Source organism: Canis aureus, chromosome 8 (assembly GCF_053574225.1).
Source record: "Canis aureus isolate CA01 chromosome 8, VMU_Caureus_v.1.0, whole genome shotgun sequence".
In the NCBI taxonomy this organism is placed as follows: domain Eukaryota; kingdom Metazoa; phylum Chordata; class Mammalia; order Carnivora; family Canidae; genus Canis; species Canis aureus.
Genome location: NC_135618.1, coordinates 52148275 through 52166908, shown reverse-complemented (window position 1 = coordinate 52166908; position 18634 = coordinate 52148275). Strand labels below are relative to the sequence as shown.

The following is an 18634-nucleotide window of genomic DNA, read 5'->3' as shown; positions in this document are numbered from 1 at the left end:
GTGCTTAGCACCAGCTCTGCTACACGGTAAGTACTCAGTGAAGGACAGCCGCTATTACATTACCATTAGCATGTGCATTAGAGAAATTTTTCTGGAAATGTTATGGTTCTAGACATTTAAGAAGAACCTTACATTTTGGAGAGGAACTTGTTACACTTCAGGATAGATGCTTCCACGTAACTACAAAAATATTCCGTTAAGGAAGACATTTTCCAGACAGCCTATTCCCTATGGCAAAAAGACTAGACCACTCAAGAGCAGAACCAAGCATGACTTCAGGACAGGGAGCCACAGTCTCTCACCAGCCCAGAGAATTACCTTGCCTAACAGCTTGTGGTTTCCATTGTTGGCTTTCAAAGTTTCATACTTATTTAAAATAGACTTCAGAAAAAAATTACATGCTGATTCACGGTGGTGTGCTCAAGTTTAAACTGTGTTTTGAGCATTTCCAATCCATGCTTCATGGGGAAAGAATAAACTTTAAGATAACCAAGATTCATTTGTGTATAAGTCAAACTCTCTGTTCTTCAAAACTGGCATCTGTGCAGAGAAGCCTGACCCTGTTCTTTTCAAGTTTTGGGAACCAGAGAAAACACATAAAGATGAAGCATTTTAATTGAGAGAATTAATGTGGGAATGTTCCTCTAGGAAACAAAAGCCTGGTACATGGCATCATATTCAAAGTAAGAAAACAGGACACTGTTTGGGGAAGGAGGAATCCAATGGGCTTCGACAATGTGGCTGGCCCTGGATTTCCAGGCTAGCAACCGTAACGGGACCAAACTTGCAACAGGAATTTCAGGGCATCCCATCACATGGCTTCTATTAATGGTACAACTCTTTCAGCCTATCTCTAAAATCATTAGACCCCCCCCCAAAAAAAAAAAAAGGATACAATCTTGGAATGAGTTCCCTGATGGAAGCAATCTTGAAAAACCAATTTAAGCATGTTTCTTTGGCCGTGTCATTTACATTCTCTGGAGAGAAGTGATCTGCAATACAAAAACAAGACCCAAATCAGTCCTGCTAATTCTTCGAATCTGTTACAGCTGCTACAGGTCCTGAGAACGGTACAATGGAGAAGAAGGGGTAGCCTGTCCAGTTCTTCTAGCTCTTTCCTTCCAAATATTATTATTATTAGGAAACAATTGGTGACAGTGATAGCCCACATATGAGGCTTTCCAAATGCCACTCAGACATCAGGACACCTCATCCCTACAACATCCCTCTATCATACACTTTTTTTTTCTTTAAAGACTTCATTCACTTGAGAGAGAGAGTATAAGCAGAAGCAGACTCCCCAATGAGCAGGGAGCCCAATGCAGGGCTCGATCCCAGGACCCCAAGATCATAAACTGAGCCAAAGGCAGACATTTAATCAACTGAGCCACCCAGGTGCCCCTAATTTTTTTGTTTTTCAAGATTTTATTTATTAGAGAAAGAGCACATGCAAGAGAGAGACAGAGAGACCGAGCTAATTCTTCAAATCTGTTACAGCTGCTATGAGTCCTGAGATAGAACATTACAATGAAGAAGGGGTGGCCTACCCAGTTCTTCTGGTTCTTTCCTTCCAAATAATATTAATATTATTAAGAAACAATTGGTGACAGTGATAGAGGCAGAGAGAGAAGGAGAAACAGATTCCCCACTGAGCAGGGAACCCGATGCAGGGCTCGATCCCAGGACCCTAAGATCATGACCTGAGCTGAAGGGAGACACTAAACTGAGCCACCCAGGCACCCCACCATACAAACTTTTATTTACTCTTTGCCAGATGCAGAGATCAAGGTGCAGAAATGGTTAGGGCACAGAGCAAGCAAATATCAGAGCTGCAATTCAACCCAGGTGGCCTGGCTCCAATACCTTCATTCTTAGCTCCTGCCTCTAACACAACCCAGAGAGTCTTGCTATACCCACCAGTAACTACACAATACAGTTGGGAATTCCAGATGCTTTAGAAACCTGCAAGTAGGGACATCTGGGTGGCTCAGTGGTTGAGCGTCTGCCTTCAGCTCAGGGTGTGATCCTGGGTCCGGGGATTGAGTCCCACATTGGGCTCCTTATGAGGAGCCTACTTCTCCCTCTGTGTATCTGCCTCTCTCTGTGTCATAAATAAATAAATAAATAAATAAATAAATAAATAAATAAATAATCTTTAAAAAAAAAAAAAAAAGAAAGAAAGAAAGAAAAGAAACCTGCAAGTATAACAGGACATGTAATCCAAGCTTGTGCTCTAAATATCCCCTGGGCCAGACCAGTAAATCAAAGCCCTGAGGTGAAAAACCTGCCAGTCAAGCTGCCAGCTCAACACTTCCTCCAAACTTGAGTCATCTGCTGGCAACACCACCAGCTTCCCCCATTCTCTGTTCTCTTCTTTCAGTCATGGACCTGTCCCTTTTCTTCTGGGTATCTGGTCATCACAGCCAGGTGTGGACATGCCACCAAGTTCTGGCCCCTAGATACAAGCCCCTAGAAATGCAACTTCTGAGAAATATCTAAGGGAACACCTCCCCCTTCCTTCCTCCCTTCCTCCCTTCCTCCCTCTCTTCCTTCCTTCCTTCCTTCCTGCTGGCTGGAATGCCAATACGATGCTGGAGCCTCCATCACCAGCTTGAACCATGAGAGCAACACGACAGAAGTCATGATCCCTGGCCCTAGGCTGGCTACCCTATCAGTCCCAACCTTTTTATGACATGTATCTTAATAAAGAATCGAAGAGAGTATGGAACAATGAAAACAACAATCAACCCACCCCAACCCAACCACTCCGCCCAGGGCATCTGGGTGGCTCAGTGGTTGAGTGTCTGCCTTCAGCTAAGGGAGTGATCCTAAGTCCTGGGATGGAGAGTCCCACATCGGGCTCCCCACAAGAGCCTCTCTCTCTCTGTCTCCTATGAATAAATTAAAAACAAACAAAAAAACACCCAAACTCATCACCAAGAAGGCCACTGTGGAACTCTTGCATAGAAATGATTTCTTCTAAATGATTTCCACATATTAGATCCCCACCACCGGATGTGCTTTATACTTTTAGGATTCAGTTAAAAAGGGGGGGTTGCTGGCTGTCTCAGTCAGTAGAGCATGCAACTCTTGATCATAGAGTCAGGAGTTCAAGTCCCACATGTGGCACAGTTTGCTTACAATTAAAAAAAAAAAAAATCAAAAAGGGAGAGGTTAGTCATTTTAGAAGATCGCAAACAAACCCTAGCTTGCAGTCCTCATCTTGTGCACAGAGTCATTTTTCATCCCCAATCCTGCTTTCTGCAACTTGATGGCACACAATTAAGGTGATCAAAACTCCGATGGAATCAGCAAAAAGATAAACCTCCAGGTACTCCCTGGCAGAGAACCGTCACTAATCACAACTGCAGATATTTTGGAATTGCAATCTCAAGTATTTACCTTATTTTTGGATGCTATAGAATGCTTCATTCATTCAAGAACCATTCACTTGCCAGTTCCAAAGGGAAGGGAATTATGATTTCCCCTTTCCTGCCCTGAACCCATGCACTTAAAAGTAACTCCCCGCCCCCCCCAAGTTCCAAGAGATCCAGACAGGAAAAGGGTTATTCTTAAATTCATTTGTCAATCATGCCTTGTGGAAAAAGGATGGGTGGGATTAATTTCCCTTCATATGACTGAATCATGGGATCTGAAACCCAAAAGCAAAAGTAAGTCTCTGAGGTCAATAAAATCCCTCACTTTACAGATGAGGGACTGGAGATTCAGAAGTGAGCTAGCATCACCATAAGGTATAAGCCACCAGCCCTGGCAAATGCCTCGTCTACTGAAGCCCATGGCTGGACGCTGGGAGATCCCAGGGGTATAGCAGTGCAAGCTGTCCCGGGTTCCACATCACCTGTAAGCTATATGATCATCTGCACATGCCAGTACAAAGGCTTCAGGCTTTCCTTCTAGCTTAAGAGATAATTTAAGAGAAAACTATGTTAGGTAGGACTTCAAAATCCTATAGCAAGGGATCCCTGGGTGGCTCAGCAGTTTAGCACCTGCCTTTGTCCCAGGGCATGATCCTGGAGTCCCGGGATCAAGTCCCATATTGGGCGGGCTCCCTGCATGGAGCCTGCTTCTCCCTTTGCCTGTGTTTCTGCCCCCCCCCCCCGCCGCCCCCCCCCCCACCTTCTCTGGGTCTCTCATGAATAAATAAATCTTTAAAAAAATAAAAAATAAAATCCTGTAGCAAAGTGGGGTGCTGGCTGGTTCACACAACTCTTCATCTTGGGGTCATGGGTTGAAGCCCCACTTTGGGTTTAGAACTTACTCAAAAAAACCAAAGTTATTTAAATTCTTGTAGCAAAGTAAATCTTACATTCTTTTTTTTTTTTTTTTTTTTTTTAAGATTTTATTTTTATGTATTCATGAGAGAGACACAGAGAGAGAGGCAGGCTCCATGCAGGAAGCCTGATGTGGGACTCAATCCCAGGACTCCAAGATCACGCCCTGGGCCAAAGGTAGACACTGAACTGCTGAGCCACCCAGTCATCCCAAATCTTACATTTTTATACTTCATTTGCTGAACACAAATGTCTTAACTAAAAGTAATATTCTAGGCTCTCAAGAGTTAACAATACACAAGACAGACCCTGTCCTCATGAAGCTTATATTCCAGTGGAGAGAAAAACATAATAAACAGTGAAAAGAATAAGCAAGCAAGCAAACAAATCAGGTAATATCTAGTAATAGCCAATACTATGAAAGATATAAAACTAAGTATTAGGCTAGACAATGACTTGAGGGTACAATGTCATTACACAGGATGGGCAGAGAAGACTCTGGCAGAGGTGGCATTCGAGCAGAGCCCTGAAGTGCAAAAAGAAGTCTGCCGTGTTTAGATGTAGAGGAAGTGTATTCCAGGAAGAAGAAACATCAGGTGCAAAGGTCCTGAGGTAGCTATGACCTCCAGATGGTCAAAGAAGAAAAAAGCAAGCCAATGAGGCAGGCAGGCAGGAGAGAAGCAGGCACTGTATGCCAAACCATACAGGGCTGCAGCCTCGGTAAGGAGATTGAGAGTTTTCCTAGTGCAACAGTAACTCCCTGAAGGGTTCTCAGCAGAGGAAGGGCCTAATGTGACATGATTTATACTTTAGCACTTGGGCTGCTTACATGGAGAACCAATTCAGAATGTGGAAATTAATTCACAGACTTCAATATAACAAAGAGCTGAGATGCTTCTTTCTATTCCCACCTATTTTTCTTTTACACTGGTTCTTTTGTCAACCTTGAACTTCTGTGGATATTTTAGGAGGAGGGAGACCAAGGAATCTAGTTCTCTTTCCTTTGCCAAGTTGGCGACCCAACGAGTGAGAGGTCTCTTTACATAACGGTGCTTATAGGGATGTCATCTTAGCATGCACGTGAAAGGCCAGGTCAGCTAGGGACGTGCTTATCCAGATGCAGCCAACATCAGCCATGGGGAAAAACTGGAGATGGGAATGCTGACAACAACCACAACATCATAAACCCAAGATATCTATCCCATGATGGAAATAAAGTTACTTTATCATGTAGGGTGGATGGTCTCTCCACGCATATGCTGGATTAAGAAACGGTAGGGGGAAACCATCACCTACAGGGATATGTACGTTCCCTGACCCAAAAGGACACCAGTATCCTTCCTTCTAAACTCATAAAATAGGTATGCCTTAGTTAAAATTCCTGAAGGTGAAGGACACAAAAATTTAAGTCACCAGTCAGAACTTGATTCAACTGGAAAGAATGAGCACACCTGCCACCAGATTTCTCTCTGTACATAATCTCTTTAGGCAGGATTCCACACAGATTTCAAAAGCTTTCTTCATAAATATTGCTAAGAGACATCCCCAAAATCACTGACATTTTTTAGAGAAATTTCCCCTTTTCCCTCTCATGTTCTTAGAACCAAAGAACACTACATGCAGAGGAAGATTTTCACTGAAAGAAGAAAAAAATTACATTATTTTCAAGAAAAACAGAAGCCTGATTTGCATCGCTCGAGGGAAAAAAAAAGTATTGAGGAAGGAAGGGTTTTAGTGATAAAAGTGCTAATTAACAAATTTAGACAAGGACTAGAAATGAATAGATAGTCTACTATCTTGAACTTCTATAGTTTAGGTAGGAGGTTGTTAGTAATTTTTCCTTAATTGGCTCTAAAATATTGTTTGTATACTTAGTGAAAATTAGGAGGAAGGAAAATTATTGTAAATGCAAATTCAAAGGACTCTGGGGGGGTTAGACAGGTAATATAAATATTATGTGGTTAGGTGTACAACAGTAGGAAGGAGTAGATTGTGTATCAAAAAGCATTTTAAAAAATACTGTTGGAGGGGCGCCTGAGTGGCTTAGCTGGATAGGCGTCCAACTCATGATTTCGGCTCAGGTCATGATCTCAGGGTCCCGAGATCAAGTTTCAAGTCAGGCTCCATGCTCAGCAGGGGGTCTGCTTGAGATTCTCTCTCCCCCTCTTCCTCCCCCCCCCCCCCCCCACCAACTCCCTGTGCTCACTCACTCTCTCTCAAATAAATAAATCTTTGGGGGGAAAATGCTGTTGTGGGGCGCCTGGGTGGCTCAGTTGATTAGGCACCTGACTCTTGATTTCAGCTCCGGGCATAATCTCAGGATTGTGAGATCAAACCCCAAGTCAGGCTCCATGCTTGAGATATTCTTTCTCTCTCCCTCTCTGCCCCTCCTTCTGTCCCTCTCTAAAATAAATAAATAGAAAAAAATAAAAATAAAAAATAAATAAATAAATAAAATAAATAAATATTTGGGTGGGGGGAATGCTATTGTAGGGGCAGCTGGCTGGCTCAGTCAGTATAGTATGCAACTCTTGATCTTGGGGTTGTGAGTTCAAGACCTACATTGGATATAGAAATTACTAAAAAGTAAAATCTTTAAAAAAATATATTATTGTAGCCACAAAAAACATCTATTTGGGTTTAATTTTGCTTAGAGGCAAGCATTTACTGCTGCTGACATGGCATACAAGTTGGCAAGTTTAAGTTAACTAAGTGTACCTAGATCTATTCCCAAATCCTTAAAGCTGAGAGAGAAGGCCTTTGCACTTAAGCTCCGAAGCTGGCCCTGCCTACCCCTCCAGACTCCCTGCTTCCCAATCTTTTTTTTTTTTTTTTTTTAGATTTTATTTATTTATTCCTGAGAGACACAGAGAGAAAGACAGAGACATAGGCAGAGGGAGAAGCAGGTTCCCTGTGGGGACCCTGATGCAGGACTTGATCCCAGGACCCCAGGATCACGCCCTGAGCCAAAGACAGATGCTCAACCACTGAGACACTCAGGCATCCCACTGCTTCCCAATCTTGAGATGCCTTAGAACACGGGAGGGACTGTTAAAAACATCACACATGTGATGTGGTGCAGGGGAGGGTCTAGAACAGCACCATCCAATAAGAATATGATGTGAGCCATGTTCAAAGGGATAAAACAAATTTTAATAAAATGCATCATTTAACTCAATTCATCCAAAATGTCATTTCAACATGTGATCGATTTTAAAAATCATTGGTGAGATATTTCATGGTCTTTTGTTTGTATTAAGTCTCTGAACTCTAGTGTATTTTTAATACACACACCACACCTCAGTTTGGACTGGCCAGATCTCAAGTGCCCCCCCATGACCAGTTGCCACCATGTTGGACAGCACAGATCCAGCACAAAAGCAAGGCTCCCACTAGCTGGGCAGGGCCATGGCAAGTCTTTGGCTCTTCCCCATGGGTTTGCTCATCTGATACAAGATGACTCTCCGAGCCCTAAAGGTATAAGGAGTTCTGTCTCTTTCTGAGAAATAGCTATATCAAGTCATTTTTAAAATAACAAATACAAAAAAATAAAATAAAATAAAATAAAATAAAATAAAATAAAATAACATATACAGGGACACCTGGGTGGCTCAGTTGGTTAATTGTCTGCCTTCAGCTCAGGTCATGATCCAAGGGTCCTGGAATCGAGCCCCACATTGGGCTCCTTGCCCAGCAGGGAGCCTGCTTCTCCCTCTCCTCCCCACTCATGTTCTTTCTCACTATCTGTCTCTCTCTCAAATAAATAAATCTTAAAAAAGTAAATAAATAAGATAACAGATACATAGATGAAGGAAAGAATGAATATGCGAACAGGTCAATTATGGGTTACTGTCGCTGATGCCATCATCTAGCTGAGAACCGAAGCAGCTGGAGCAAGTTCATTGTTGTAACTTGTATAGATAAAAAAATGTTTCCTTACAGCAAGTCTAGGAATCTGAAAGGAGGGGCGAGAGGTAAGAAAAGCTGCTGCTGAGAGTTCCATGTTGCCAGATAAATCATCATTTACATGACAACAGAGATTCACTAAACAAGTTGTTACATAATAACCCCCTGAGAATTTTAAATGCATTGGCAATAAATTTAATGCACACATCACTTATGCACAGATTGTAAATTCAAAGTATCTGTTATTGATTTATTTGACATTGTTCTTTAATATGGAGTCCGTTTCTGCAATTGGCTTCTCAGGAAAGATATAAAGGAAGAAATGTCAAGCAGGTGGAGGAATTTAGGTTGGTATAAAAGTTCAGCTGAATCTAGTTGTAATATCTTCATTTTCGTGGATTCAAATTACTTGCCCAAATTCTTAGCCAGGCCATTTAAAAACCATCTAATGTTTTTAGAAAACAGAGACGATCAGAAATCTGCAAAGCTGTTTCTTCTACTTTTAACACACGAAAAACAAAACAAATCTTATACCGAGTCTCCATAAATCCTGACTTGATAGAAGCCTTCTAATCACAACTCCAGGGGCAGAGTGAAACCAGTAGAACAGCTATGACATTACCTGGTAAGACGCTGCGGTTATCCACACACATGGAGAAGATGCGCTCATACACGAGCTTTCCTGGGGACAAAAGGCCATATGGCGTTAGCATCACTCTCTTCAGGAGCAAACGTTAAATAAACGTTTGTTAATTAGGGACAGAGATGGCATTTCCCAGAGCACTTTAACTTATGATAGTATGCTGCCACCCAGTGGGACAAATTTTAAGCAACGTTTCTTTTGTTTATGTTTTTAATAAAACGAGGGGACTTGTTCTTTCTGTGACGCAGGAAAGTCATCCTTCTCCCCTTAGGGTGGGAAGCTTACAGCCAAAGGGACCACAGGTACCTCCATTCACTCAACACTGAACAGTCACGTTATGCTTCTAAGTCAGAGGCTGCAAATGGGCAGCCTGTGCGTGGAAACCAGCCAGGGGTCCATTTTGTTTGGCCCACAACACCAAGGCTCATGAAATGCTTTAACATTTTTTTTAATTAGTTGCCAAGAGGGAAAAACTTTCATTCATGTGAAAGACCAGGTTTCCTGCTTCTTCACAAATGATATGCCAAAGATGGCCCATCTCCCTACAGGACAAAAATGAGCTACGACAGATCAGTAACCGCCACTCCAAATGGCATATGTAGCACCCAGTTTGTCCCCATCTCCACCACACTGCATCTCAGCAACTGCCTGCTTCACTCAGGTATATGATCTGTCTGAAGCATCAAAATTTGAGATTCAACTAGCAAGTGCTAAAAGGGTAGAAACTTGTGTCTGTTCTGTTCACAGATATATCTTCAGTACTAAGATCAGTGCCCGGCATACCATGGATGCTCAGTATTTATTAGATGCATAAACAAACATATTTCAGGTGATGTGGGTCATAGGTCACTGCTGCAACTATTAAAATCGCTGCTGTAGCTGAAAAGCAATCATAGACAATGTATAAACAAATGGAGGTGGCTGGTTGTGTTCCAATAATAATAAAACTTTATTTACAAAAAACAAGTGGGCAGGGGCATCCCCGTTAGCTCAGCGGTTTAGCACCACCTTTGGCCCAGGGCGTGATCCTGGAGACCTGGGATCGAGTCCCATGTTGGGCTCCCTGCATGGAGCCTGCTTCTTCTCCCTCTGCCTGTGTCTGTGCCCCTCTCTCTCTCTCTGTGTCTCTCATGAATAAATAAATAAAATCTTAAAAAAAAAAAAAAAGAAACAAGTGGGTAGGGTAGATTTGATCCACATGTCACCCCTTCATCTAGCACTAAAAGCTATATTCTGTCTGTGGTACTGTGGAAAACGCTATCAACATTGAAGGGATAGAAATTATAGTTCTATTCCTTTCCTGGAGCCTCCCCAAATTACCTTTAATGTCAAAAGTATTTCCCTGAGCTCGTGTTATTACCCCCCCCCCCCCGCCCTATGACCCCATCATTCAGGGAAGCAAAGAATCACACATGGGAAAAGAGACAGGAAGTTCTAAGAACATGGAGTCAAATGACTTCACCAAGAAATGACACAAGGCTAGTACAAAGGGCAGGAAGCCATCCAACAGAAGAGAAGCCATCCAGATGCCTCTCCCAGTATGGAGTACTTACGTTACAATTACATAAAGATACTTGTTGAAAAGGCACATTGCTGGTGCCCACCTCAGAGCTAGCGAAAAATAGTATTTTGTAGGGGGAGGACTAGCAATATGAATTTTGAATAACCTTGCTAGGGAATTCTTACATACACCCAAGTGTGAGAATCATGGATTTAGACAAGCACCATGGGTCTCTGAGCTAAAATTTGCCGTGGGTGTGGGAATCAGGAATCCCTAAAAATAGTAACAAGCCTCCCTCCTCCCTCTGAACCACACTGGTCCCTAACCTCAGCTAAACACTCAAAGCACCTGGGGGGCACCTGAAAATAGGCTGGTGTCTGTGTCTGTCCCTAGAGGTTCTGACAGAATTGATCTAGGGTGCAGCTTGACCACTGGGAGTGTTTGGGGGGGTTTTTTGTGTGTGTTTTTTAAGATTTTATTTATTTATTCATGAAAGATAGAGAGAGATAGGCAGAGATATAGGCAGGACAAGCAGGCTCCCTGAAGGGAGCCTGATGCAGGACTCAATCCCAGGGCCCCGGGATCACGACCTGAGCCAAAGGCAGAGGCTCAACCACTGAGCTATCCAGGCGCCCCTGGAATTGTTTTTAAAGCTTCCCAGGTGTGCAGCCAAGGATGAAAACCCCTGCTCTATACCATCAGTTCAACTGAGAAGTTTCCAGGAAGCCTCAAGAGAACAAACTTCAGTTTTCAGAGCCACTTGCCTTTTTCCCCCTGGTAGGAAGTGTTTTCCTTTACCTGCAGCCAAGGGCCTCCTCTCTGATGACCACAGAACAAGGTACTGGACGGTATACAGTTTTACCTTGGGCCATCACACAGCAAACCATGCTGGGCAGCTGTGTAACCTCTCACCTGCTATGGTCCATGGACCAGACTGAAAAGCACAAAACACCTTTACTTCCTCCATAAGAAGCCCACCACCCCTCTAAAACCACAAGCAATTTTTATACTTTACGTTCATATGCTAAGAGGCCTTGAACTACAAAATCATCTTTGGCCAAACGAGTTTGGTGAATTTTGTTTTCCTTTGTTACAGTAATAGACAATGGTCTTGAGAACTAACACCCAATCCTAGATTTACTGCCTTTCCTAACTTGCCATCTTATGAATCAAAAAACACTAAAATAAGTAAGTCATGGCAGTAGCAGCCACTAACATTTTCTGAACACTTAACTTTGTACCAGAGACTGTTCAAAGTCACTTACACTGATCCCGCCAGCAAGCTCTTGGGAAAGGAAAGACAGGACATGCTTCCTATGCATTCTCTTAATTAATTCCCTCCAAACACCCCCAGAGGCAGGACCTATAATGCCCATTTTACAGGGGAAGAAACCAAGGCTCAGTTGTACGCGACTCAAGAACAGGAGACACAGGCATGGGACAAAGGCCAGCTCTGTGCTCGGTACTTCTGGAAGAGCTCCAGCATGAGCCTTCACCTGTGCACAAGCTCAGAGCCACGTCCCACAACCCTGCCCAGCAACCTGGGTTAGTCACATCAACCATTAAGCACCTGCCCGCACACCATCAAGCAACCTGCCTACAGAGTAGTGTTACAACCCTGCATGTGGGAAGGATCTCAGCGCTCTGACCTTCCACCCAAGTGAGGCAGATCCCCACTCCTTTTGTAAAAGATGAAAAACGTGCATTCTGTTCCACACAGAGCACAACAGAGTCTCCTGGAGCACCTGCAGCGGTGCTGCCTCCCGATCCTGAGGAATGTTATTCGCCACCACATCCTGACTAGAGCACCACTGGGAGCACTGTCTGGAAGTGGAGGAAGGAGAATGGTGTTGAAAGCTGGTACCTCATTTGAATGTTTGGTTTTAAAAAAGAAAAACATCCCCCTGATTCAAAATTCAAAAAAAGGCTTCGGTAACGGAGGGAAGTTTCTCTCTGGCCCATCCCTATCCACCCCACTGCCCCTGCCGGCCTCTGTGGGCTCCTGCTTCCATTCAATTTCTTGGACAAATTCCTTCTAATTGTTCTTCAGGCAAACCAAAGTGAATGTGAACCAGTATCCTAATCTCTCCTTTCTTACACAAAACAGAATATACTCCATGGCTGTTCTGTGTCTTGACTCTTTCACGTGACAACATAGATACCCTGGAGATCTCTCCACACTGGAACATGGAGCATGTCCTCACTCGTTCTTATGGGCTTCCTCTGCTCCAGGGTACCAATGGACCATCATTAATTTAACTGGTCCCCTACTGATGGCCACTTGGGTTGTTTCCAGGGTTCTGCTATCACCAATGGGATGAGTTCCCAGAGGTGAAGTTGCCAGGTCAAACGTACACACATTTGTAATTTTCACGGAAAGCAAAATTTCCCCTGTGAGCCAAGTACAAGAGAAATAAAACAGGTCTTTGACTACAGAGAGAACTCAGGGGATGCCTGCATGGCTCAGGGGTTGAGCATCTGCCTTCGGCTCAGGTTGTGATCCCAGGATGATGTTGCAAGAAGCCGCACAAGAGCTGCCTTGTCAGTCCAAGCACGAGAGGACTGTTGGCTTGAGCTCAGGTGTTCCCAGGGAAGACTGATAAAAATGGACAAAGTGGAGAGAGACCTAGGAGACCAAAGAGTGGATTGGCAGACCAGACACAAGGTACAGGGGAGAAGACTCTCAGATTTCTAGCTTGGGCGCAGGGTGCTGCCATTCCCTAGGACAGAAACCCACTTGGGGTGCTGGGAAGGGAAGCTGAGTTCAGTTCTGACAAAGTGAGTTCCAGACACTGTGACATGGCAAGGGATGGGAGCGGGTTTAGACAGGATGTGTGCTTCCTCCCCCATCCCTCCCACCCCACCCTAACTTCACTCGCTTGCTTCACTAGCCTATCAGAAGCTTAGAAAACACATAATTTAAGATTCTCTCAAAAACAGCACCCTTGTTACTGACTGGGGAGCAGCGGGGTGGCTTGATCTCCCTTGTGTTTCACTCAATTACTTGAACCACAACAGAAATTAAAGCAACAACACTACCACTCAATGTCTGGCAAAACAAATGTATTTCCTAGATTGGAAGATGAATAGGACTAGTACTTACCAAATGTATCGAGTATGTCGGTGATAAGGACAAATTTGCTTGGGTAGAACTGAATAACACTTGTGTCCGAAAGAAGCTTTGAACACTAAAAAAAAGAGAAGTGAAAAGGAAATTCACTCTGTCATGTCGGACTTGGTTGCAATGCTCCAGGCCTGGAAAATTCATTTCTACAAACTAGTGCAGGTGTTTACCATGTGCCAAGCCTCATGCAAGACACTGGAGACATAATGAGAAGCAAAACCACTGTCCTCTTGACACAGGGGGGCCAGGCTGCTCACTACAGAGCCTCTTATGGAAAGACACCATCACCTCCCCCCAAGGAAGCCAGAGGACTGAGGAATCTTATCCAGAAGAGTTTTTGCTTATACACCCAATGATGACTCCACCTTTGTTCCAAGTACTTTTCAGCATGGCTTGCTCTGGTTTATATCAGAATGGTCTTGACTCTTAAAACATCCTTTTCTATGAAATGACCCCATAAGCACATCTCCAGGATTTCTTAAACTAACATTTGGGTTTTTAAGTACAGTTGACACACAATGTAACATCAGTTTCAGGTGGACAACATAGCCCCTAGACAACTCTCTATGTAATGCTATGCTCACAAGTGTGGCTACCATCTGTCACCATAAAACATTATCACAATAGCACTGACTATATTCCCTATGCTGTACCTTTTATCCCCATAGCATCTATTATTTATCTTCACTTTAAAATTTTCCTCTAAAAGGAAACTGGACAAGTTTCAAAGAGCACATGTTTCTCTGCAACTACGATATGCAATATTGGGAACACTTTGGCTTTGCAGGGATTCACTCAATCCCTATGCCTGTATCACTCACGCCAAAGTGCTATCAACATGTTCAGCTTGCCTTTTTTTTTTTTTTAACACACCGAGAGAGAGAGAGAGAGAGAGAGAGAGAGAGCGCGTGCGTGTGCGTGAGTACCAGGAGGGGCAGAGGGAGAAGAGAGAATCCCAAGCAGGCTCACACTTAGCACGGAGCCCGACGTGAATTGGGGCTCAATCCCATCACCCTGAGATCACAACCTGAGCCAAAATCATGAATCAGACTCTCAACCAACTGAGCCACCCAGGAGCCCTGACACATTCTAAACCAACTCTTAATGCAAGACTACAGCCACACAACATAGCCCTAGACACCCCAGATTAAATCCTCTTTTATGAGCAGAAACAAAAAACCTATTTCTTCTTTGAAGAACAAAGCTTAATGCCCCTGATATCTTGACAAATTCAAAAGTCAGCACAAGGAACTAAATAACTCGCCAGACTCTATCATTCCAATGCTTGACCTTCAGGTACAAATACGTCACTTAAAAACAAAAGACACTTGGACCTTTAGAAGGAGTCCTTTAATATGCATTTCCCACGTGCAGAGAATGGAAATAATGTGTATCAGATGGAGAGGTGGCCTGATACAGGTTTTCAGCTTGGAACTGTTACCTAGTTTCCAACTTGTTACATTCATCAAGGGTCTTCTCAGTATTACAGCCTAAAGGTAAACAGCGTTTCTGATTGTGAAACATTGTCTTACAGCCCAAATGTTAGTGGGGGGTAGGGCCGAAGGGTGAGGGGGATGTAAGCTGTTAAAACAATGGTGTTGACACCAAACGTGGCATTTGGACATTCATAGAAGTCCACTTCCTGATGCCTTGCTTTGTGTTCTTCATATGCCCTTTATGTGAGCTCCAACTTAAACAATTGCCCCATGAGATTTCAGGGCTTGGAAAAAGCAAACAATTCTGAATCCTAGTGACTGTTTACAATACACAGCCCTTGGTTCCTAGGGATGTGACGTCTCCTGAGTTCCTACTCAGAGCCCCCCAGAGAGGAGTTACTGCCCAGTGGTGAGGTGGGAAGCCAGAATTCAAACAGAAGACTTCAAATTAAACACAGCTGGGGCTTCCCAACATCTGCGTACTGATTTTTCTCCCAAGCTGGTATCACAGAACATCGATTTTACTCAAGAGAACAGGAAGCAGAATTTTTTAAGTGCGCAGTTAAAGTCGTAATTATGGCCCACATTGAAATCCCCCCTTTAAATCACTAATTTGAAGATGCCAGTTTTTTAAAGCTTTGGTGCAGTTTCCAAAATTAACATCAGGCCTGCTAGGGTGTGTGTGTGTGTGTGTGTGTGTGTGTGTGTGGAAATTATGGATTCCCTGGGCACCTAGGCGGTTCAGTTGGTTAAGTGTCTCCAACTCTTGATCTCAGGGTCGGAGATCTGAGTCTTGAGTCTGAGCCTTGTGTTGAGCTCCGTGCTGGGCATAGAGCCTACATTTTAGAAAACAGAGGTGGGCACCTGGGTGGCTCAGTGGGTGAGCATCTGCCTTCAGCTCAGGTCATGATCCTGGGGTCCTGGGATTGAGTCCGCATCAGGCTCCCCGCGGGGAGCCTGCTTCTCCCTCTACCTATGTCTCTGCCTCTCTGTGCGTGTCTCTCATGGATAAATATATATATATATATATTAAAAAAAATAGATTCCTTGCTCCATGTCAAACCTACTGGTCAAAACCTTCAGCCAAGGTACCAGAGAATAGGCATTTTTGACAAAGGCTCCAAGTGACAGCTGCACTAGAACCCAGGATACACTGGGTTCGTGAGACCCACAACCTGCAGCGTCCTCCAAATGGACTAAGGAACCTACAGCCCCCAGGTTCTCAGCTTCAGAATCATCTGGGGAACTTTTAAAAATAATGCCACCTGGATCCCACTCCCAGAGATTATGATCAAGCTGGTCTGGGCACAGCCCAGATTCAGGACTTTTTTAAAAGCTCCCAAGGGATTCTGATGTGCAGCCAAGGTGGAGAAGCACTGTGGCAGACACTTCCTCAATAGCTGACTGATAAATTACTCTGCCTGAAATACTTGCTATGGAAAGGATCAGCACTGCTGGAAAAGTACTAAAAAGGGTGTTTTTCATTTGTTTCCAATTAGCAACATCCTACAAGGACACTAGGCAATTTCTAGAACATATGTGTGTGTGTGTGTGTGTGTGTGTGTATTTGAATAGCCAAACAAAATGAAGTAAAACATAGCCTATGGCCACGTACTAAGAAAGGAAGATGGGCTGAATGAAGTAAGCAGACTAATTAATCAGAGGATAATTACTATTGAGAATACATGGGAAGGGATCCCTGGGTAGCGCAGTGGTTTAGCGCCTGCCTTTGGCCCAAGGGCACGATCCTGGAGACCGGGGATCGAATCCCATGTCGGGCTCCCGGTGCATGGAGCCTGCTTCTCCCTCTGCCTGTGTCTCTGCCTCTCTCTCTCTCTCTCTCTCTCTCTCTCTGTGACTATCATAAATAAATTTTTAAAAATTAAAAAAAAAAAGAATACATGGGGAAAAAATCCTAAAAATAAGAAAAATACAAACATAAAAATACAAACAATATGATAGAAAAAAATGTGCAGAAAGAATCAACAAAAGCCACTTTACAGAGAAGGAAACCCCAATGGCCAATAAATGTGTGAAAAGAGGCTCAATCTTATTATAATCAGAGAACTGCAAATTAAAACCACAATACAATATGATTTTATTACTTCCTAAATTCGAAAGATTAAAACAGAAAGTCTGCTCATACCAAATGTTGTTAGGATGCTCAACAGCACAGACTCACACCATCCCACAGCTGCTACGAGCACATGCTGGCACAGCTATGCTAGAAAACAATTTGGCATTGCCTGGTAAAGCTGAAGAGGCACATGCCCTGCACCCAAGCAATTCTACTCTCAGGTATGGCTCCCATCTCCAGAGAGGCCAGCAGACACATCCAAGAATGATCACAACAACACCATTCACAACAATGAAAAAAGGAAAAACCAGATGCCATCAACAGAAAGAAATGATATATCTTTTACACATCAGTAGACTCACCACTGTTAAGATGGCAAATCTAACCAACTTTGTAAAGCCAACACAATCCCTATCAAAATCCCAGTTCTTCAGGGGGAGGGGTGCAGGTAGTAGACAGAAATTGACAGGCTGATCCTAAAAAAAAAAAATCACATGAAAATGCAAAGGACCCAGGATATCCAAAATACTTTTGGGAGAGAAAAAAAAAAAAAAAAAAGAACCCAGTTAAAAGATTTACACTAAACAGTTTCAAAAGTTACTGGGGACACCTGGGTGATACAGTTGGTGAAGTATCCAACTCTTGGCTTTGGCTCAGGTCCTGATCTCAGGGTCGTGAGACCCAAGCCTCTCATTGGGCTCCACCCAGCATGGAGTCTTTCTTAAGATTCTCTCTCTCCCTCTCCTCCTCCCGCGTACACTTGCACACTTGTGCATGCCCTCTCTCTAAAATAAATAAATCTTAAACAAAAACAAAACCCTCCCCTAAAGCTATGGTAATCAAGACAGTGTGGTACTAGCAATAACGACAGACTTATACAGATTTATGGGATTGACTTATAAGTCCAGAAATAAACCCTTACATCTATGGTCAGGTGACTTTTGATGAAGGTGCCAAAATAATTCAATAGAGGAAAGACAGCTTTTCCAACAAACACTGATGGAACAACCAGATATGCACATGTGAAACAAATAAATCTAGACCCTTATACTGGATAGAAAAATCACTTTGAAATGGACCATAAACCTAGATGTAGGAGCTAAAATATAAAACTTCTAGAAGAGGGGTGCTTGCCTGGCTCAGTTGCTAGAGCATGCGACTCTTGATCTTGGGGTTGTGAGTTTGAGCCCCCCAAACTATAGAGATTACTTAAAAATCTTAATAAAAAAAAAAAAACCTCCTAGAAGAAAACGAAAAAATTCTCACAAACTAGGATTAGGAGAAGAGTTATTAGCTAGAACTCCAAAAGTCTGAGCCAAAAGAAAGACAATTGATAAACTGGATTTCACTAACATTAAAAACTCTTCCACTTCAAAAGACATTATTCTGGAAATGAAGACAAGCCACAGACTAGGAGAGGATTCCTGTAGATCAGCTACTTGATGAGGAACTTTTTCTTTTTTTTTTAAGATTTTATTTATTTATTCATGAGAGACACAGGGAGAGGCAGAGACATAGGCAAAGGGAGAAGCAGGCTCTGTGCAGGGAGCCCAATGCGGGACTCATCTCGGGATTCCAGGATCACGCCCTGGCCGGAAGGGAGGTGCTCAGCCACCCAGGCGTCCCAATTGATAAGGAACTTGTATCAAGGATAA

At 43.3% G+C, this 18634-nt stretch overlaps 1 protein-coding gene across 6 annotated transcripts in view; it reads right to left on the bottom strand.

The window, feature by feature from the left end:
• Positions 1-18634, bottom strand: part of VPS35L (VPS35 endosomal protein sorting factor like) — a 115707-nt gene that overhangs the window by 73929 nt on the left and 23144 nt on the right. For 3 of the 6 annotated variants that reach the window (XM_077906790.1, XM_077906791.1, XM_077906793.1), the window contains 5 exons: positions 17342-17455; positions 13446-13530; positions 8821-8880; positions 896-992; positions 133-180 (listed from right to left, as the gene is read on the bottom strand). In XM_077906790.1, coding sequence (XP_077762916.1) covers positions 133-180; positions 896-992; positions 8821-8880; positions 13446-13530; positions 17342-17455 — 404 coding nt within the window. The remainder of the gene's footprint in view (positions 1-132; positions 181-895; positions 993-8820; positions 8881-13445; positions 13531-17341; positions 17456-18634) is intronic. The other 3 variants (XM_077906792.1, XM_077906794.1, XM_077906795.1) reach the window with 1 other exon arrangement.